The sequence below is a fragment of the Takifugu flavidus genome, chromosome 3 (genome assembly GCF_003711565.1).
Source record: "Takifugu flavidus isolate HTHZ2018 chromosome 3, ASM371156v2, whole genome shotgun sequence".
Taxonomy (NCBI): domain Eukaryota; kingdom Metazoa; phylum Chordata; class Actinopteri; order Tetraodontiformes; family Tetraodontidae; genus Takifugu; species Takifugu flavidus.
The window spans coordinates 12805711-12829064 of record NC_079522.1 but is presented as its reverse complement, the minus strand read 5'-3'; the positions used below and the strand labels follow the sequence as shown (position 1 = coordinate 12829064).

General features: G+C 41.2%; 1 protein-coding gene across 4 annotated transcripts in view; it reads left to right on the top strand.

Annotated features, from left to right (window-relative positions):
* The first annotated feature begins 13143 nt into the window (after positions 1–13143).
* runx1 (RUNX family transcription factor 1) overlaps positions 13144–23354 on the top strand; it is a 28282-nt gene continuing 18071 nt past the window's right edge. Inside the window, exons 1-3 of one of the 4 annotated variants that reach the window (XM_057027324.1) lie at positions 13144–13396; positions 13518–13541; positions 14770–14862. In XM_057027324.1, the coding sequence (XP_056883304.1) occupies positions 13330–13396; positions 13518–13541; positions 14770–14862 (184 nt within the window). In that variant the 5' untranslated portion in view covers positions 13144–13329. Of the gene's footprint in view, positions 13542–14769; positions 14863–23354 lie in introns of all 4 variants that reach the window. The other 3 variants (XM_057027323.1, XM_057027325.1, XM_057027326.1) reach the window with 3 other exon arrangements.

Sequence of the window (23354 nt, the reverse complement as noted above, 5' to 3'; positions counted from 1 at the left end):
ACTGCGGTGGTCTCTGGTTTCCATAATGGTTCCCAAGATGCATTGTGGCTTTGTGGAGCGGTAAGGCGCAAGGGAATGTATGAGTGTGACTCTGCGTGTGTGTGTGTGTGTGTGTGTGTGTGTGTGTGTGTGGGCAGTGAGAAGTGATGCGGTCATTTCGACACATGAGAGGTTTTCCATCAGCAGCTTGAGGCAGAGTGAAGCGCTTCAAAGGCACTTACACATTTACTCTCTCGGACACACACTCGCAAACATACGAGAAACCACTCAAATTCGGGAAATTCACGCATTATGTATATTAGAGTTGGAAAGTGCTGCTTGCTATTTTATTGTATTTGAAAATACAACAAAATGGAAGCAATTTGCCTCTTTTTATTCCCTTTGCTTCCCGTCTACATCAGCAGGTCTGATGGAGTGATAAACATCAAAGGGGTGTAATGTTTCATGTACTGAAATATTGTGTCTTGTGCACACACACCAAGTACCATTATACTGTGGGTAGTAGTGTGTAAATTAATTACACCTGATTTCTTTGGAAAAATATGACATGTCTGATGTCAGATGTAACATGTGGACTTTAAACACTCATGCACAAGAGAACCTCTTGTGTTTAAAACCATATAAAATTATTTTTTCTGAAGGAAATTTCCTCTATGGTCTGAACATAAATCGAGCTCTTTGAGTGTTTATTTCATGTTTATTTCCTGTGTTCTCACTCAGTCCGGTGTTATGCCCCCTAGTGGTACATAAGGAAAAGATTTGGTTAATGTCAGCTGGTTGCCTACATGATGTGTCTGTCAAAGTATTTTAGATTTTAAGCATCTGCAGTCCAGTGATCTTTTGGAACAATGGGAAGCCTTTATGATTACACATATCAAATGATTAGGCAAAGTATGAGCTGGCTTAGATATAATTTATGAGTGTTAATCTACAACCGCTTTGCATATGGTATAACCGAAAAAGACCATGCTTTCTGCAAGCTGGTTGCACTGTTGTACGTTTGTAGTATTACTTTACAAAATGAAGCTATCCAGTGAATTTCTTAAGTATTAATTTTAGTTATTCTAAAAGTGTGGATTGGCACAGTTCCAGGTGATTATCAGGTCAATAAGTAGATTTGAAAGTGAAAAACTATTAAATGTGTTGCATTTGATTTGCCAAGTAATCCTTAAATTCTCGCAGAATGCAGCAAGCAAGCTTCCGAAAAAAGCGCAGCGGTTCAACATTTCATGTATATTCAGCTGATTCAGCTTTATTACAATGCAGACATCTGTGTGTGTGTGTGTGTGTGTGTGTGTGTGTGTGTGTGTGTGTGTGTGTGTGTGTGTGTGTGTGTGTGTGGCAGCTCGATATGTTTGCCCAAACTAATTAAGGGCGAGTGGGCGGCCGTGGCATCAATGGATGTGTTTTTAATGATGTTAGCAGAGGTGAATATGCAAAACGCCGCAGGGGTGACGATTTCATAGCGACAACTTGATTACTTGATAGATTTTTTATCTGAAGTGGCATCAAACATGCATAAATACTCTCATTTTAGTATGTGGGAGAGAAACTGTGAGTAGAGTGGAAGTCAGACCGATGTAAAGAGCTTTGCGATGAGCGTTTAAAAAACAGTCTTCTATCAGTTGATTTTATGCACAATTTTGACTGCACATGAAACCTGAACAGAAATAAACCAAGCAAAAAAAAGGGGAAATGTGAAAAAAAGGGTCATTGAAAGCTTTCAAAACAAACAAGGTCTATCAGTTTTATATTAATTACTCATCTAATGTCTGCATGAATTACACACAAATATACATTTTTAATTGCACTGGGTTCTTTAAGTTTATTTCAGGAGCAAATTAAATCAAAATCTACCTTTAAATTAATCTTTTGAGTGTATGGCGAGTGTACTTCAAGGAAAACCCACGTTAAAGAATAGAGGTTTAATTATGATCAACTAAAAGAAGAAGAAATGTGATTTATTTTGTATCAGACGCAGCTGGTTCCTCATTCACACCCCATTTTTGGCAGCAGGCCTCAGAGGAAGTGTGTGTGAGGGTAGGAAGTCTGTTGTGTGTGCGACGGTGTGTATTATGGTTAATCTTGTGGTTGTGGTGAGGTACAGCCGTTCGTTGTGCAACTGCAACTTCTGCAAACCATTTTGTGTCACAGCCGTGATGACGCAAATGCATTTGTATGTATTTGAGAGGAAGCGTGCTTTAAAATACAATTGGACACATTCATTTCAGATTTGACAGGTGTGTATACTGGCATGAAAAGGCCATTTTTGCTGTTACGTCCACGTGAAAGAGTTAGCGACACGTCTGAGTGTGAACTTGTGTCCGTCTCTCCGTAGCCCCCACCTACAATGTCCCCTGCCCCTGCTTCCCCCTCCTCTTCTCCGTCTTGTAATTTGATGCTGAAATATGTATCTGAGGATATTTAATAAATTATGTATCTGTTATTTACTAATGGCTGTATCGACTGCAGAGGCTGGCCCGCCTGATAGTGTGACAGGGAGAGGGAGGAGAGCAAACAGGGAAAAATAGAGAAGAGGGCGATAGTGGGAAAACAGAGAGAAAGAGAGAGACAAAGAAAGAGAGACAAGCCCTAAAAGGGTCTCAGGAGTCCCCCGGGAGGCCAAAGTGATGCCATCAGTCTCTCGTCTCCATCTTTGCTGCGTGTGGAGGCTGCTTTTTGTCACATCTGAAGACAGATAGTGATGCATGCCGAAATATTGCAGCCGGTTGCTTCGGCTTATTAACTTGTCAGATCTTTGTGGAATTAATACAGCTCTGGTGAGACACAGAACATATCTGAGCCAAGTCTGAGAGTAATATGTAGAGGATATTAGAAGTTTGAACATGACGGCCACGCGCCGTGCCTCTGTCTCTAGTCAAAAGGCTGCAGCTCACCTGGTTCCTGTCAGAGTAAATGGACTTGCAGCAAGCCAGTGGAGAAGAATTGAACATATGGTGCCCATGTTAAGACAGAGCAGATAAAGTTAATAATAAAGCTACCACAGAGTCCTGAACTCTTTTGAACAGACACCTGCGGAACACAGACCAAGTGGGTTTATGAAAAAATGTTAACCTGGGATTGTCTGGACTCTGGTGTGCAGGCCAGATGGCCTGTTTCAACAGAGGCTTATTGCAAATCCCGACACTTCAATAAATGAGTGAGTGATGGTTTAATCTTGGAAGGAGAATGAAGAAAGAAATGATGGAAAATTGAGAGCCCATGTCAGATAGCACTTTTTAAACGTGTGTATACAATGTTTTCCACTGGAGATTCAATTAAGAAAACTTCAGTACAGCAGGATTTTCTCAGCATTTTCTAATGCCAATTTTAACAGGATAAGTAAAAAAAGTAGATGACAATTACTTATTACAAAATAATAGCTGTAAAAGTCGATGCCCTCGTAACGGAGCGCGTCATCTGCATCTTTCTTGATACAGTAAAAGCAAAGAAGCGTTTTAGACTGATCAATATGCACTATGGGTCGTGGCATTACTGTAGTAACATATGGTTTGTAACAATGTGAACCACACAGCATGGACCTAATAAGTAGTGCAGCTTAATACAAAATTTGCAATTTAATATACAATATGTATTTAATTTAAGCTGTAATTACACAACACTTCAGTAGCATAAAACAAGAACATTAAATCAGACAAAAAACAAAACAAAAAAACAGCATAGTGAGCATTCTGGAGTCATTTTGTGTGTGTGTGTGTGTGTATGTGTGTGTGTGTGTGTGTGTGTGTGTGTGTGTGTGTGTGTGTGTGTGTGTGTGTCAGTATATGTATATGTCAGTATTTCTTATCAGCATTATTTTCCAAGCTCTGTGGCACCAAACCTGGGATCAATCGGCCTAGACCAGCAGACACAGTGTGTGTTTGTGTGTGCGTGTGTGTGTGTGTGTGTGTTGGAGATATATGAGTATATCCAAGTGTTCCTCTTTATATCCGAATGTACGTGCCTGTAGTGGAGCCAGTATTTGATCAGATAATATTGTATACCAGACCTGTGGAGCCCTGGCCCAATATGCATCGAGTGCATGACAAGACTATTCTTTGTGTGCGTGTGTGTGTGTGTGTGTGTGTGTGTGTGTGTGTGTGTGTGTGTGTTGGTCAATATATTTGATTGTTCCAGTAGCTGTCATAGCAGAAAAACAGTGCAGGATTCATTTGAGGGGCAGCAGACATGGAGACGTGCAGTCTGTGGCTGCACACAAACATGCAAACGTACGCATACATTGTTCTTGCTGTTGTTTCTATTTGTTTGCCTTTCACCTCGCATCATATAACTGTCACTGCTCACAATAGCCCGCCGCTGCAAAAACACCCTCGGTTATTCCCTTCTTCCTGTGTTGACTGAGAGTCTGAGCACGCACGGGACATTGCAGCAGCTCTGGTCGACCGCAGACATGCAGTTCCCTTCAACTGATGATGTTTCAATGCTGCGGCTGAACATATAGTGACCACTCACCAAATTTAATGTTGTTCCTTTCTTCTATGATTCATCTAAAAGCAATAGTTAAAAATATATTATAGTGTAGGAATTACACACATTACACATTTCACTGTAGTCCACATTTTTGGCCAAATATTTAAAATGAATAATAGATACTCTACCTTTGTTGAGATAACCACACTCTTGGCATAACTAAAGAAAAAACACTGAAGCCGAAGAATGTCCCTTCAATCCAATTTAAATGCTGCAATAAAGAGGGATACCTCTATGATTAAAATCAAACCAAACACGCAACCCAGATGAAAACATGCATCTATATTCTATTTCACACCGTCCTGTCCAGTTGGTTTCTATCCCACATTTGGCCTGTAGAGGTCACTAGAAACCAAATTCCCGCTGCTGAGCTGACTCCCCACACTACAGTAAGTTTACGGCAGCCGTTCCAAAGATAATATCTGCAACATGAATCAACATAAAGATAAACACACACATTAGTCTGTCCTACTAACAATCCTGTCTGAGACACGGCCTTGTAGATGTGCAGGTTATAAACAAGGATTGCTTCATTAGAAGGGCTCATGCTGCTTGAGTGATGCAGTTGTGTGTTGGTGTTGGTCAACAATTACCAAGTAGCAGCCCTGGTAATATTAAAAGCAGATGTTAACAAGTACTAACACCGGGATATTCCGGTAATTTGCAAAGCCCTTGCCAGGACTCAGCAGTTGCTTCAGGAAATGTGAAACGGCTGACCTAAGGCGATTTATTTTTCTGTAAAATCTCACATGTAATTTCAGTCTACAAACTATTCTCTATCCTGATTTACCGGACTAACCAGATGCTCAGCACACATTTGTGGTTCTGAGCTGATGAAAAATGGAGATACAGGAGGGAGATGTATGATGGGAATTGTAGAAACTTTGGTCCTGGAGGCGGTTTTATTGGCATTAAGCTTTTACACAAGAAGGCTTGCACATCGCACACATTTTCCTTAATTTTAGCTCTATTTTTATACCTTGTTTGTGTGTTTGGGTAGGTCTAAGACTGCGGTGAGCCACCCAACCACAGAACTCTTGGCAGTCACACCATCCACTCAAACAGCCCTTTCACCACTGTGGTCTGTGTATGCATGTGTGTTGTTATGGGTAAACCTGCAAAAAAAATGTTCAAACCCAAAGCAAAAGCCCAACAAAGACAGTGGACCTGAGACAGAAACCTACATTCTGTCCAAAATAATATATCTGTGTTAAATGTTTGGATTCAGGTTTATTAACATTAAAGAAAAAGCCACAAAACTCTGTGACTCTGCGTGTGTGTGTGTGTCTGTGTGTGTGTGTGTGTGTGTGTGTGTGTGTTACCAAACTAAAGATGTTTGTCCTAATGTGCCATGTTTTTTTACTGTCTGAATCATCTCAGGAGTTCTTTCAGGGAACTCTCCCTGGTTTTGACTTCCCATCTTTTGACTATGCCCTGAAGAAAAAAAACATGTTCCTCCAGTAATATGGAGGATTCTGTAGAGATAAATGTATTTTGTTAGCAGTGAATTGAAGCAGCAGAGGTTTAAAAATGAGAATCAGTCAGTTGCTCATTAAATTTCATGAGACCTTGTCAGGATATAGCAGCTAATCTGCTTGTTAGAAAGGCTGATAATTGATTCCAATCTTAGTTTAGTGGAAAAACCAACTGTTATTGTTATTATTCTGTTCTGTTAAATGCAACCTCAAACCTACACAAGTCTGTTTGTGTCCCATCAGTGCGTTTAAACTCCAGTCCAATCAAAAGCTGTTTGACAATATGATATCGCTGCCACCTGCTGCTCTTCTTTGTTCACTTTTCCTATAATTACACAGAGTGTTTGTGTGAGCACGCACTTGTATTTCTGTGTGTGTGTGTGTGTGTGTGTGTGTGTGTGTGTGTGTGTGTGTGTGTGTGTGGATATGTGTGTGTGCGTGTGTGCGCACGTGTGTTTGTGACATAATTATCGTCTAGAAGGCAGCGTGGCGATCTTTTGTCAGAAAATGGCCCGCAATTAACGTGGTGACGATCAAGTTGCTGCACGTGTGTGTAAGTTCCTGTGTGAATACAATTTCTTGGTAATTAAGAGTGAAGAGAGCGATAGAGGGAGAAAGAAAGACAGAGAGAGAGACTGAAAGAACAGATGCAGGAGGTGTGTCTACTCCAAATATGCAGAAAACCAATGCGTTATGCCGTTATGCACACCATAACATGTGTCCTATTATTTGAGTGTGTGTGTGTGTGTGTGTGTGTGTGTGTGTGTGTGTGTGTGTGTGTGTGTACTACAGCTGAATTAAGTCATGAAACTGTTCAAGTCTATTATAAATATACTTTCTATATGCCTCCCTTGCGCACCCTATTCATCACACCAATGCACCCAAATTCCACCGACAAACAACAACAAAAGCATAAATGAAAGAAAAATGGGCGACAATGATCCATTGGATGCCCTAAACTAGTGATTCCAAAAAGTGCGAGCCCCCTGGTGGGCCTTAGTGGTACTGTAGGTGGACTCTGAGAGGTCACTTAAAACAAATAGGCTTTAAATTCAAAACAGGTGTCACTTTATTTGTTGACCCTGAACATTAGTATTAGAACATAGCTTATATATCATCAACTGGGGATCATAATTGATAGAACTCTTCATCTTGTTTTGTTCATTTTCAAAAGGAAAACAGCCTCAGGTGAAACAGACCATCAAAACAAATCTGTAAAAAAAGGTTTCATTGAAAGTGTCCAAGTAAGTTTCTTTCACTTGGATTCACAAGTGCTGATTGGTTGAGCCTCAACTTGTCTTGTCTGAGTGTACCAAAGGGGTGATTCTAGTCCTATATGGTGATCACACTTGTGATTAAAGGTTTGTTTTAAGAAGCTTTATTGTCATTGAAAAAAATATATAGAAAAAATATATATTTAAAGTTATAAATGTAACGGTTTGGGTGGGCTGTGGAGATTTCTCACAGTTAAAATTTGGCCCGTGATTCTCTGTAGTTTGGGAATGGCTGACCAAAAATGTGAGAACCTTTATCCTATAAAACCAAGAAACTATTTATCACGTTTTGTGTTCCACATCCATTCCACTCTTTAAATCTACACAGGTGTTTCCCTCACTACTTTACTTCAAACACTATAAGTATCTGATAAACTGATTGACAAATACAAATGATATAAATCCAACATAATACTGAAACGTCAGAAAATGTGTCTGAGTGTGTGCATCCATTTACTGGAGCCATTAACCCATTAATGATGTCGTCCAACGAGCTTTAACTACTCCAAGTCAAATAATCGGCTCGTAATACTGTTAGCTCATTTGAGACATCAAGTCGTAATGTTATTAAAGGCAATATACAGCTCGTGTGCCAACCAAGCGTTGCTTTTAAATTCACTCATTATGTCATAAATGACAAACACACATATTGCAGGAGTGCAGTCCAACCCTCCAGCCTGGGGATCACACACACACAACACAACACTGTCAAACCAGCACTGGCTTTAAATTTAGCAATCATGTCATAAATGTCAGCACACAATTAGCTGTAATCATCGGAGTGTCGTCAGCAGAGGATCGTAAGCACCGTTAGCCCCCCCACCGTGACCCTCCTCGTTACCAGAGGAGGGTCACGTGGGTCAACCCCTCCCTGTGAGCTGTATATCCATCATGGCTCTAGGGGCTGTTTAGAGGGTGCAGAGAGGAAACTGGTCATTTTGTTAACCATTTGGGGTCTACTTTCACAAAAGAAAAGGGCAAACGTTCTCAAAAAGGTAAAAACATAGTTGAGAAAAGTAGAATGAAATGGAAAACCACAACAGGGCTGAACTTTCCCAAGAGGAGAAACGGGAATTTAATCTTCAGGTTTAACAAAGACACAGTTTCTTTCCGAGCTTGCTCAATGAATCCCAAAGTCTATTGACACAATTCTGTATTTGTGATTGTGTTTCTGCATGTTCCTATAAATTTCCATTGTTTCGCTGCAGTGCAAAAACAACTGCATAAATTGGTATTTTCTCCATATTATCAGAAGCCATACCAACAGGAAGATGCGTAGATAGAATGGAATTTTAGTGATTTTCATCCAAGCTCCCTCTCTAAAATTCAGCTTAACTTTGTGAACTTCAACTCAACACATACAAGGAAACGAAAACAAACAAACAAAACCTTAAATGCATGCACAGACTTACAGAGAAAATACACTCTTGAAAACCACGAGGGACCAATTATCACATTTACTGTGCTGTGTTTGCCAGGCTCCTGGCTCTATACTGACAGAGGGAGAGAGAAATACTGTAAATGCTGCAGTCATCAACTCATTAGCCTGGGGTAGCATAATGCTTCAGTGTGTCTGGAACGCTGGAGGCAAGGTTAATAGTTCTTCAGACTTTCTCACTGTGCAATAACATCTCTAGCTTCTTTAGTTTTTATTGCATTCATCACGTGGCAATTTTACCCTTTTTCAAAATTGGTGTTACAATACTTTTGTCCTTTTTCTGCATTCATCTCCAGAGTAGATACCCATAAACTTACAGTCGTGGTACTACTGGACCTAACGCCAGCTTTGATGCAGCAGACCATCACATTTCATTAAATAGACTAAAGATTGTTTGTGAGCTTCCTCAAGGGTCAGTTTTAGACCAAATTCTTTTTGTATATGCTTCCTCTTGGTGACACGGCATCAGCTTATAGCTATGCTGACGATGCCCTACTGTACATCACTGTCTCCTGAAGACACAGGCCCAATTGGTGCCCTTTTTAACTGTTTCATAGATGTTAAGTCATGGATGGCAGCAAATTATTTACAGCTCAATAGGGATAAAAACAGAAGACTTAGTCATTGGTCCTGAAGCCCGGGGAGAAAAGCTTTTAACAAACCTTTGGGATTTTAAACCATCACAATCTGTATAAAATCTGGGTGTGATTTTGGACTCCGAGCTCAGGTTTATAACACACATTAAAACCATAGCTAAGATAGGTTTTTACCAGATATATAGCCAGAGTCCGGCCGTTTCTCTCTCATGAAGGTGCTGATGCATGCTTTTATTTCCAGCTGGTTAGATTATTGTAATGTCCTGCTGATGAGGACCACAGTGCAGGAGCGCATTACACCTGTTTTACAATTGCTGCACTGGCTCCCTGTGCTCTTCCAGATTGATTTTAAAGTTCTTTTATTAGTTTTTAAATGTCTTAATGATCGAGGGCCTTCTTACCTATCTGACCTACTCTTACCGTATCAAATTACTGTATGCGTGGGGCTGAATGTGTGGGTCTGTGTGTATGAGTATCTGTGGGTGGGTGCATGTGTATGTGTGTGTGATTGTGGATGTAATTGTAAAAAATGTCTCTTTGTGCTACTCACTCAGAATGAAAAGTGCCATATGAATAAACTTGACTTGACCTTGTGGAAACATCTATATTTTATCTAAATATTTTCTATCTGCAAATCTGTTGCAGATAGAAAATATTTAGATAAAATATAGATGTTTTAATGTGCAGCTGTCTGTGTCCAACAGATAAACTAAACAAGACAACAGAAACATGACAGGTCTGTGGAATGGCACCACCAGCTGTGTATGATTCAGCAAGAGAAAGACTGTGAGTGTGTGTGTGTGTGTGTGTGTGTGTGTGTGTGTGTGTGTGTGTGTGTGTGTGTGTGTGGGAGATTCCATTGCCTAGATTTTCATGACTCAATAGCACAATTCTTCCAGTAAAACACCTCCTGCAATCTCTCTCTTTCACACACACACACACACACACACACATACACACACAGACACACAGTTATTTTTGACCCATATGTGGAACAAAAAGGCTCTTATAGTCCCTTCAGGGATAGTGCAATGATGTTCGGATGATGTATCATCATTGACATCTGTTAACATGAACACACAGTCATACAGCTACACAATGACCTCACCAGTACTCAGTAAAGCAGAAGAAAAAATGTTCATTTAGTGTGTGTCTGCTGGCAGAAAATCTGGCCCCCTGTGTTGTTACAGACAACCCAATTAAACCTTGCTTCTTAAACACTCACCCCAACAAAAAGGGGGAAATGGGGCCATTAGGTATATACCTGGTTGGTTGAAACCAAAAATGGCTCACGGTTCTCATCATAAAGTATGAATGCAAGTCGAGTGAGTTGGTAACAAACAAGAGGGGAAAAAACAGGAGAGCTGCTGGAGTCAGACCCACAGAGGGGTTTAAGGTGATTATGAGGCTGTATGTTCCATCAGTGATGCACATCATGGTGAGCATTCTTTATATAAGAGTGCTGTATATGTACTGTACTATATGTATATGCTGTATGGGTGGTTTTCAAATGAATGGCTGATTCCAAGAACCAATAAGAAACTATACAGAAAAAAGTATACATCAGGATATAATAATGAAACTGTACTAATGGCATTTGGACACTTAACAGAAGAGTTAAAAAATTAACAGCTAAAGCAGCAGGGGACCTCATATAATTGTATAGTATAACAAGCAGTCACAAAGTGTTACTGTTGTGTCTGCCTGTTAAGGCTGACATGTTCAGGCTGTCAGCGATCACCTTAGAGTGTGTGTGTGTGTGTGTGTGTGTGTGTGTGTGTGTGGTGTGTGTGTGTGTGTGTGTGTGTGTGTGTGTGTGGGAGGAAGGTGACTAAGTGTGTTTCCAGCATTTCTCACATGTATCTACCCTCCTCCATCTTCTCTCTGCCTCTCCTCTTTCATTTCAGTGTTTTTTCCCACCAATCCTTCTCAACCATGGGGTGTTAACATGAACATGTAATTGGTATTAACAACATTCCAATAATTTTATATGCCCCCCCCCCCCCCCCCCTCCAAATCACTGGAATTAAGAAAATCAGCAGTCACAGCATGTTGTGAATGATTTAAAGTAGAGTCTGTCAAGAGTAAAGTGTCTTTGCCAACAATTACTGACATTTGTCCAACTTGTCTGAGGTAAAGACATCATACTTGAGCCAGTAGACAGTTTAGTGAGGACAGAAGAGACTGCAGTTATGACTCAAAGGCTGGTCATGTTGGTCTTTAGTCAAGCATGATTCAGTAGAGAAGCTCACTAGACAGGATCCAGACATTAAATCTAATTGTACTTGTTTGTTGTTGAATTTTAAAAGTGCTTAACCAGCTAAAAAGACACAGCAGTGAGGTCATACGCTCTCCCACCCCTCAAACACACCTATAGACACACAATATATTGATGATTCTGATGTAGTGGGGGCTACTTGGGGCTTAGAGGAGAGAATGACTATGAGAAAATTAAAGTATGAGATTTCTAATAGCTACATTACTTAAATTCTTTAAAATAGAGATATCTTTTTTTCTGTGCTGTTGCTTTAATCACACGGTTATCTAATTATCAAGCCTGTGCAGCAGCATCTAACCCCCTGTCAACCAGGAAGTTGCAGCTGGAGGTCATGTTATGTCTGGGAGGGGTCAGCGGGTGTCAGTGAGTGAGCAGCCTCATGCTGAGTTCTCCCAGGACACAAAGCCGGACATCCACTGGTCTACTTTCCAAACCCAGTCCTCAGCCATCCTCTATCCTTAAATAGTTCAACACATATCTGATCCTGTGCAAGACCAATCGGCTCACACGCAAAAACTGTGGTTTCTGAGATTAACAAGATCGAGAGCATCGGTTCTACGTAAGGTCAGGGTACAGGCGAACCTGAAGCTGCAGGGGAGGAGCAGCAGCTGCCCTGGCTGGCATTGTGTCTGTATGAAGGATGTCAGAGGTGGAGTCAAGGAGGTGCAGGAGTGTGTCAGTGCAGGTGTAGGGGTTGGAGGAGGCGTGGGGATGGGGGTCAAGTTGCAGTGGGCGTTGGTGCGTGTGTGTTTGGACTCCATCTAGCACCAACATAAAGCTCGGATGATAAATAGTCAGTAGGTGGGTGTTCAAGCCGTGAATGCACATAGCCCTGTCCTGCAGTACTGTTATACACATCAGGCTGTAAACATTTAATCACAGAGTTACACTTCCTACAACACCTCTATTGATGAGAGATGGTCTGGTTTTCTCATAATGGACTTGGCAATATCTCTTACACAGCTATCATTTCCTTTAAACCCATTAATGAGCTTTAATGTGAGCAGCACCAAAGTGCAAACTTGATTTATCTCATTACCATCATCCTGACATATTTGTCATGAGATATTCTACAGCACTTAATGAGGATTGAGCTTTGGTAAATATTAATGAGGTGAGATTACCACCAGGGTGGTTGTGCTGGCAGGAAGTAGGTGCATTAGTTTTAATTTGTGCTAGCAGATTACCAGGTACCAGACTTGCTAAGGAAAAAAGTTGCTTTTCACTATACACAAGAGCAACGGCAGAATCATAAGCAAATAAGGATGCACAACAGTTCTCTACACACATACACACTGACAATCTGACCTGCATTGATGCTTGGTGCAGGTGACTGTGTCTAACCCCAGCAACACACAAACCACAAAAGCACATATGGTCGCTCAAAACTACACACCACAACACGCTCTCCCCCTCTTTGGTTTGCTCTAACCACAGCTACTTCCTCGATGCTAACTGTTGGCTGAGGAGGGCAGGTGGTAAGTTTGATTACACACCCAAGAAAAAAGCAACCAACACCATCTCTCTCTCTCTCTCTCTCTCTCTCTCTCACACACACACACACACACACACACACACACACAAAGACACACACACACACACACACACACACACACACAAAACACACACTTTTTAAAGCCATGCAGAATTCAAAGAAAGCAAACTCGGGCAGACGACCTCTCTTTGGTGATGCTGAACACTGAGATTCATCCCTGCAGACAAACAATGGCAACAGGGATTTAGCGAACCACAGACAAAAACAAGAGCCTAAAAAGCAATGAAGGAAGATATGGTGAAGGGAGAGAAAAGAGCGGAACCAGAAAAGAGCACTGAGCAACTGAAAAGTAAGAAGGATACTCCCGCTAGTAAGTAGAAAGTGTATCAGGGGTTTGCGGCTTATTTTGCATGTGAGTCACTGGTGGACTAGAGAAACCACAAAGATCTTTTTTTACCACTTCTGTCCAGGACCAGGACGCCTCCTTGGCCGGGGTAAGAATGCAAACACCACAGCCTCGGCATTTCTAATATTAACATTTATTGTTCTGGCAAGCCGCGCTCTAAGAATCGTACTTTTAAAAGTACAGAAACGTACACGCAGAAGGAAATATCTGCAGTCAGTTGTATGAAACTCATTTGGTTAAACCATCAGCATATAAATTTGGATATCCTGGAAAAGCTTACTGTAAAATAAACAAGAGCCAGGAGCAGCGATCATTCTATAGACAATGCTGCTGGTGTTAAATGAAAAAAGGAAATGTACAAATAAGTTGGCTAGCCTCTTTACAACACAGGTTTTTGAAGAAATCCCTATCCTTTTATTCCTGTGATTTACAATGTTAGAAGAACATATATATGCCCATTCTGGAGTTCCACCCTGTATGGATTTAGAGGCATCACACACCGTGGCCACTCATTTCACAGATGATGGAGAACAAAAGCTCCACGTGGGTAACTGTCTGTACACCAGTGTAATGCAGGGGCGTATGTTATTTCACCACAATTCTGTAGATGACAGGAGAGCGGCACTGCTGGAGAACAAAACCGCAGTTCTTTGTTCCACTCATTAATTCCTGCAGTATAATTCTTCTCGTTTACAATCTAACCCATCAAGAGAAGGAGTGAAACCATAACCTATATGGCCACAGATAAAATACCACAAACAAAGTGACACAAGTTGGTTTCACAATAAAAGCCACCAAATGTTTAAAGCTTTAAAAAAAAAAAAAAAAAGGTAAAGGAAGTACCCAATGAGCAGAGATGGCATCATCGAGGGTGAAAAACAGGAGGAGGTTCGCAAGCACACATTTAAATTTAAATAAATAAAAATGGTTCAAGGCAGAGCCTCAGCATGTGGGCATGCACACCGTTAAACAGCACCTTTTCAGTCATCTCTGAAGTGAATCTAATGAAGTGTGATTTCACATGGACTATTAAATTTTTCACGTTCTATTCCTTATATAGACACGCAACTAACAGACATTGGAACAGAGAGTAAGCGCAGGAAATGAGCTCATTTCCTGATCAAGCAAATGTGTATCAGCCACAAAAACTCACCTTCCATATATCTATGATGTTCATCAACTTATAAACCCTGAGAGGAGAAATCAGAAAAACAACCACCACTGACTGTGTATTTATCATACACACCCACTTCTAGAGATGTCGCTGCTTCTATAATCGATCATGCGTTGACTCATTTGGTTTGGGTGTTTGACAGAAAGAAAAGGTGTCCAGGAAGAAATATCTTATTTCATGGCCTCCAACAGTATATTTGAGACTGTGTTGTCCTGCCACTCAGCTCTTAGAAAAGGTAAGCACATTTCCTTTGTGCATGTATTGATGAAACACTGATGTTGCATGTAAAAAAAAAAAGGGGGTTTGGTTTAAAGTTAGTTGTGATTATCTTATTTTTTGTGGAAGCTCTTTCAACACCAATGAAAAGAATAATAATAACATTGCTAAAAGTGTGGCAGGTTTGATATAAGTGATACAGGCATTTTGAAAGTTTACTTATCTGTGTTCAACAAGAAGGGCGTAACTTCATCACTAATTATTGTAGGAGTTATCTAATTCACACTGATGCAGCTCACACCCGCCATGAGCTCCATGTTTCAATAAATTTGTAGCTGTGTCAGTCATAGTTTGATGTTTAATGGTCATTAGGGTGTGGTGTCAACACGAAAGACTCGCTCAGTTGTCCAGGTCACACGGCAGCTGCTGTCAGCACCCGGCCTCCCTGATGGGTCAAAGGGAGGAGAGCAAGGAATGTAGCGGCATTCCTTTCTGCTGCATCGACCAGCAGCTGCATCAGCATCTGCTTCGTGTAACAAAACATGGGTGAAAACGTATCATTTTATGAGGATTTAATAGTTTAATTGTGTATAACGCGAGCGGCACACTGAACAAGGGATCTGTTCCCATTTTCAGTGGGGCCGAAAATCAATGGATCTGCATTTTACACCCATTCAACCACAAAATATTGCATATTTGTGAACTTTTATGCACTGATTGTTTGCAAAGTGCATTTAAAGTGAGACTGGTTAAAAGGGAAAAGTGAAGATCTGTTTGAAGACTCATCCATATGTATTGTGTCGGGTATCTTAATAACCGAAAATGAAACACAAAAAACGTTCAAAGTAGGGTGGGGGCTCTTTTTCTGAAAATGAAACAAACTGGGTTTGCACGTCTTCAACGGAGGTTGGCTGTGCAGGGGATATTATTTAGAACCAATGTGATATGTGTCTGTTTCCGTCTATGTCTCCTGTGTTCTCACTTTTAACGTCCACGTCTGCATTTGAGCATTTGCTTTGCTTGAAAGCAATATGCAGACATACGATGCGTTCCTTGTTGAAGACAATTTGAATTAATTTAAAATAAATGATGCATGGTGAACCACGTCAACGTGAGCAGGATGTGTTAACACTAAACCCTAACAATATTTGGACTTGTGCTCGAATCAAAAACCCAAATCTTCATCAGAATCTTGCACAGAAACCAATTAAAACCGCAACTGATGTTAGTCAAATGTTGGGGACTTCCCATTAATCGATGATACGATGCTTTTAACTGATCGTTGCTGTCGAGTTTCTCAAAGTCCAACACGACTAAACTGCAGTGTTCTGGAGTCTCTGCAGAGATCAGATGCCTAACAAGTTCTTCAGACGTCGGCTCACGTGTTTCCCGCCTCTGGCTACATGTTTTTGGTGCATATGTGTGTGTGCATGTGTTGCTCAAACAGGATGTGCATGCACAGAGTTGTTTTCCCTTCAGTTACTGGAAACGGCACAGCGTAACCACAGTTATATTGTGTGGCTTTTGTGAGCCTAACCTCATCATTGCTGAAACTTTCTCAAAGGTTACGCAGTGATTCCAATGCACACCTTTTGCCACTGCAGAGTTTCCTCAAGTCCTGCACGTGTTAAACCACAGCACGTTAGAATTTAACCAGTATAAGATGATCAAATCACATGTGGTTAACCCAGTGGTCAAGAATCAATGATTGTCATCTCCGATTGGCTTCCACCTCCTGCGTTGCCATTGGTGGTTCACGAGTAGCTATGTCATCACTTAAGGCCCGTCCAATGATCGTAGTGTTAACTGGAGATCTTCCTCAGTCATGGTGATCGTATCGCCACATAAATGTTGCACAAATGTTCGAGCATTTGCCTGTGAATCTGCTCACTACTTTGGAAGACATCTACCAGACACACTCATATCACTGTCATCGTGCACAAACTCATGCGTACGTTTCCTTTCACAGACTCTGCTCTCACCTCTCTGAGCTTCTGTTTCGCTTCTACCTCACTGATGCTGTGATGATAATGGACTCTGCAGTCTTAAATATGTCTGAGTAAACAAGCAACTTTGTCTTGTCCGTAATCTGCAAAAATGCACGGGAAATTGTAATTTCAACATAATTTGCGTTCATAAGAGATAAGTGACACAGAAAAATATCCATAGTTCTGCAATAAAACAAGGTTAACAATTCTTGAATAAAACCTATAGTTTAGGCACATGTAAAAAAAAACAACAAATTTTTAAACTCACACGGACGACAGTGAAATCTCCTCTATCTATCATCCTGGACCTTGCATCCTTCATTTAATAACAGAGGTATTAGCTGCCATAAAAACTGTGCTCCCAGTAAATTACACCCATTGTGAGACCAAAAACAAGGTGGCAGGTTACAGGAATCATTGCATTATAGGACTCCTAATTTTATTTCATGTGATTTTACTCGCTGTGTAGTGCTATGATAAAAATGCTCACCCTAAAACAATAAAACCAGGACAACATAGAATGTTAGTACCCAATATTAAGTATGTTAGACGTATCCCACAGTTCCCATCACGGCCTTTGTATTTTAGAAACTCAATTCCAATAAAACCAGCATGTTGCTCGTGATAGTGCTGTGACAGGCACCCACATCTGTACCTGAATGGATCGACATCACATCATGTATTAGTGTGATGTTTCAGTGAATTATTACATTCTTTCACCTCAATAATAATCTCTATTTTCATATGCTCACATTAAAATGGAAATAGTGAAACTCAGTACACAACTTTCTGTTTTTTTTCCTCCTCTCTGCCTTTCCCGCCCCATATATCTCTGTTGTTTGGCTAAAAAATGAAAGCCAAAGTCAAATTGCGTTTGCATATTTCCATCATCATTTGTTGCATTTGCATTGTTCCCTTCCTCACATCAGAATATCAAACTGCTCCAGAGGTTATGTTTTGCTGTTTTTCTGTCAATCTTTTGTCTAATTTACACCTCTTGCCACAGCCCGAACCCATTGGCTTGCGCCAGCCACTCGCTGCTTTTCAACTTTCTCGCCTACATCGCGACCGCATGTCCAGGCCTGATTCTGGTTATCTGGAGGTTCCACCTGCCGTGTTTGTGTGAGAATGAGTGTCACAAAGACCGACAGAGAGTGTGTTATCAGTAGGTGGCAAAGCCTAACAGAGGAAACTCTGTAGGTCTGCTTCGGGCTGATTTTAGAAGAGGTGATGCTGACTCTCCGCCACATTCAGACATGCTCAAACAAGCACTTATTCACAGTATTCTCACACAATAACGGTATAAGTTTCTCACGTTCATAACTTATCACAATGTCAAAGCCTCTTTGGAAAAAAAGGCTGGTAGAGCTCGTGTCTGGGGCGGCAGAAACTCTGGGAACCCTCCTTGGCATTTTTTGCAGACTGCTGATTGAGAGACTTGATGCAGCCTGATAAAGGTTTGCAGGTGCCATTATTGTTTTGTGTCTTAAATGTTAAAACACAAACATGTCATGAAGATGCCTTCTGAAACTTCATAAATAACTGAACAGGGAAATGTATATAAAGTGGAATGGCAGTAAATATATGGAAAGAAAAATGTGCAAAATAAGCACAGAATGCAAATGATGTCATTCTGTACCAATATAGCTTAAAATAACAGATTTATATAGATAATGTAAATTTAGCAAACAATGCACATAAAAAAGCTGCCCTAGCTTCTCAAATGCCGAAAGGCCGATTTTTATTTGTTTTTAATTTTTTTTTTTTAAATCTACTTGTTTTAAAAGAAACACGTCGTTCATGAATACTAAAAAAAGCAGCCTGTCAGAGGCTGTTACTGTTTCAAAATGTCTGTTGGTGCTTTGTGCGTGTACGAGAGCTGTAACAGACAGACGAGATAGTGAGCAAAGTAGGAAGTGAGGAGGATGTGTGCGAGAGAATGACCGTTAGGCAGACAAGGCCCTGCATTCAACACACTCACACACCAAGAAGCACCCTCGCTGTTGAGGAAGAAAGCAGAGAGCACGTCTAATTTTCATGAAAAGATGTACCCACTGCTGGATTTCATTATGTCACATGATACAGCAGATTTCCAATGCAAATACTTGTCTTTTGTTCAATTTGAATTTAGACATTCAAATAAAATAATCATTGGAACTAGAAAAAAGGACCAGTCTGTGGGTCTGGAGCATCAGTAGGTTTGCATTTCCTGGTGAATGTTAGTGAAACACACACACACACGCACAAGAACACACGCAAACTGAATACTCAATCAATTCTGATCCTTTGTGATTATAAACTTTTTGTCTTTTAGTCACAGCATTTGTTCCTTTGCTCTCAATACGATGGGAATGAGTTTGCCAGCACACAACTGGCAGAGAATGAAATGGAAAAGAGGAGAGATGAAACGAAGGAAGGGAAGGACTTAGGAGAAATTACTAAGGTTGCTTACCAGAAACCACTCCTTCCCACCCCTTAGTTTACAGTCGGACCGCTATTTCTCAGCTGCAGCACCGCTGAATGGCCCTTTAACTTTCTCACCCCTCTGATTTGATTTTTTTCTGTTTGATTTCTATTCATAGTTGAGAGAAAACCTCCAAAGATGACTCTTTGCTTTCTTATTTACACATCTTAGTTATGCACTAGGAATATCTATGTGGACAGATTTGAATCCTTTTCTCCAGCGTGTCTGTTATTTTCGGAAGGGGATTTTCCAACCATGCAGCACCTGTGGGAACTCACACTTTTGGGAAAGCAGAGTTTCATTTTTTTTTCTTAAGAACAGCCACTTACTCCAGAAACATGTGTGTCATCCTGTGCTGCATGCTCATTCTTGGGCCATTCTTTGTCCTGTTTTTTGAGTCTTTTTATGTTTTCCGCGTGTGTGAGATCACGTCTGTGTGTGATGTAGGTCATTTTTCCAGCTGTGATCTCTGGCTCTTATTTTGAGGCCTGGGAATAAGCACGGCTCCTTCTATGGATTCATCTTGCAACCATCTTTTTTCCCTACTTGACTAAAAATCTACACACACCCACATGCACACACAGTAGCTCCCATGTGGTGATCTGGCCACACATCACACAGCAATGCATCGCCATTTGATCTCCGCACCTCCCCCCATAAAAAAATGTCAACATCCAATTCCCACATCATTGAGTTTACACGCTGCACAGTGGCAGCGACACACAGTTGGTGGAAAAGGAGCTAATGATTTGATGATATAATTGACTCAGATACCCAAAATATACATTTGATCCAAAGCTTTGTGTTATGTGGCCTTATAAATGTCTGTCAAGTAACTGGAATCACAAGACACTCCCATACAGACCCCTTCATTTCCTTTCTTTTTCATCACTCTTCTTCTGCCCTCCTGCATGTGCTGTTTCGGGGTTGTTGTTTTTTTAATATCAGCCTGATCTGGACAACGTCTGCCACTCTGTGGTATGGAGTTCATTAGCCAGCCGACGTTTGCCTTAATATAAATTTTGCTTCAGAAGCGTTTGACCTCCCAGTGGACGTTGGGGGAGATTTCTGTCTCTCTCTATCCACTTAAAGGGAGAAGCAGAACAGTCATTCTGGATGTTACACACCCAAAATATCACAATCACCCTTCAGAAATGAAGAGTGACGTGGTTTCCTTTGCTGTGCGTCGTGTGGAGTTTGTGGCTTACCACCAGTAACCATGTAAAATGGTGAAGCTCACTTACCACATTGCCTAATCTCTTCGTGCTGCTGTAGCCAACGCCAGGCAGAGACTGAAGGAAATCAGCGGTTGTGTCTTGGTTTGTTGTTGGTTACAGAGATAAGCCAGTTACTTATTTTACTTTACTTTTTTTTTTTTAATTCTACAATACATTTTAGAATTATTAAAAAGTTATTGAGTGGTATACATAATAAACACCTGTGTTTATGGTGCTGTTTTTTGGAGAACACTGTCAGCCTTCTCTCTTCTACCATCTTCAATTTGCTCAACTTGCTCTGATTGACTTTGACCTCCATCGAAGTTTTAAGAAACCGCAAACAGAGAACAGCCATCTGTGGATCGATGAGCGCTGCGATCATCCTGAGCTTTTTCGATGTTTCAAAGACATGTTTTTTGCTGCAGACCGCACTGGTTCCTCTCAGCCCTAATGTGTGAGACGGCAGAGTTAATCCTGTAAAGTCTGGTGGGACATTTGTCCCGTGTGAGGTAAAGACGAGGTCCCTTCTGTGCTGTGGTTAACGAAGAGTCATGCAAAGAGTTGCCTCACCCTTTCCTCACTCCTTCTTACCCCTTTTCTCCCCTCCATCACCATTTGTCCCCACATTGTGGTTAACAGCTGAATGTAAAGTGTCTTTTTGCGAGTGTCTGCGTGGCCTGTGCCCATTAGCGCCTCCTTATTCAGGATTGTAAATTCTGCCCAACGATGGAGCCTTCTGATTTATTAATTGACTCGTTTGGGACATCGTGGGTCCCCGTGTGGTTGAGTTTTTGCCAGATTGGCTGTTTCTGTACGTCCTCTCCACTTTGATGGTCCATTTGTGTTTCCCAGAATTGTCCAAGTTACTCTGCATGCTAACGTGCACACACGCACACAAATGCATTATAAAAAGCAACAAAAGCCCGAGGGTGTGAATGGCTAATTATTTGATTCTAAGTCCCCTTCTTTAACTGTCACAAATGATCTGGTCCATGGGAAACAATCATTGATTTTTGTGTCTGTCTATCAAGACAAGTGTTTCCTGTTTCTGCAGCTTGTTTCTAATAATGACGAGCATCCTGCCACTGAACAGTACAGCTACAGGTTAAATGATAAATACCTGCCCAAACCCGATTAAGAAAGAGAAACCCATTTAATGGGTAGCTTGTTTAATACCAATGTTGAATTTCAAACACTAAATGCTTCGGGGTCCCAGAGCTCATCTGTGGTTCCAGTGCAGCTATCAAGTGCCACTGAAATGGTTGGAACTGGTGACAAATTTGAAGATTTAACCTGATTTTTCCTGACGCGAGTGTGTTCAACCATCTGATCTCGATGCTCAACTACCAACAGGCCCATCCTGTAGGAACAAACCAGTTTCAGCTTCCTGTGGCCTCATGTAGCATCCAAAAATTCAGCATACCACATTTTTACGACCATAAAGCGCATTTAAAACCCTTACATTTTCTCCAAAATGGACGGGGCGCCTTATGTATGTGTTATATACAGAAAAAGCATCTGTAACGAAACTGCGCCTTATGGTCATGAAAGTACGGTAGTCATATAATGTAACGCAACCTGAACCTCACACAAACAGGGACTAGAACACAGAACCATTTGCATCAGAGGGAGAGAGCTGGGATGACATTTCTGGTTCTTGGTCACAGAGCGATCCGATGATGTACTCCGAGCTGCAGCTGGTCATTGAAGCTGGAGACAAAGATAGCACTGCTCATTGCTCACAACCTCTCCCAACACAACAGCTGAGCAGAAAAAACTGCTATTCTGTGACGTATCCGCAATCCTTCATCTGGTTCTACGGTATATCTGACCAACACCAGAGCACGATAGCACTGATGTGATGACGCTCTAAAGATGGGGTGAGGCCCGTGCCATGTTGAAAATGGATCAAATATAAGAGCCCCCTCTTTCTGTAGATTAAAGACTTCATCATCCAAAAAGGAAATCGCACCACAGTACAACAACATTCAGCCAACAGCACTGAAACAGGGGAACAGGGGAAAACGTTGTCGCCATAATGAAAATAACTTTACATTGTGATAATGTGGGAAAAGCTCATGTCGAGCAGGCCAAAGGAGTTTTGTTGACCTCCAGTATGTGTGTGTGTGTGTGTGTGTGTGCGCACGCGAATGAGTTAAAAGTTTCTGCTCAAATGCACCTGCTCAGCTATTCAAACTGCACTAAACACAGCCTGAGGCGCTTCTATCCTCCGCCCTATGTCTCTCTCTCACTGCGTCTCCCCCTCGTTCTCTCTCTCACTGCCAGAGATGCTGTCTCACCCCTCTGTTTTCTGCCATTTAATTATTTTTTTATTTCAAAGTTGAAAGAATGAACATTTAACTAACTTTGACGTTGTGCATGATTGAATACATAGGCTGTCTCGCTCTCTCCCTCAGTCTGTCTCTCTGCTTCTATCTCCTTCCTCGCTCTCTCTCTGTCCTTCATTTCTTGTGTCAGAAAATCAATTTTTCGTTTAGCAAGAATAAACCCGTCTTCTCTCATCACAGAGGCCGGCTGAATAATTGAACACACGCGCTCAAACACAAACTGCTTTCTGCACATTAAAAGTACTTGTGCAGTCATTTTCATGGCAAAATTGACACGAGGGGAACTTATTTTTCTAGAACTCACGCTCAAACTCATCACCGCGGCACCCTGATTTCACATGTTTTCATGGCAAATATGTTTGTCTCCAATGTGGCTGTAGGCTGAAACTGTGGCACCTTAGTTGTGTATTCCTAATGACAGATACATGGTTCAGTTCAGTTATTTAGGACTACAGATTTTTTCTTAATTCAACAAAACAAGCGTTTTTGAGAAA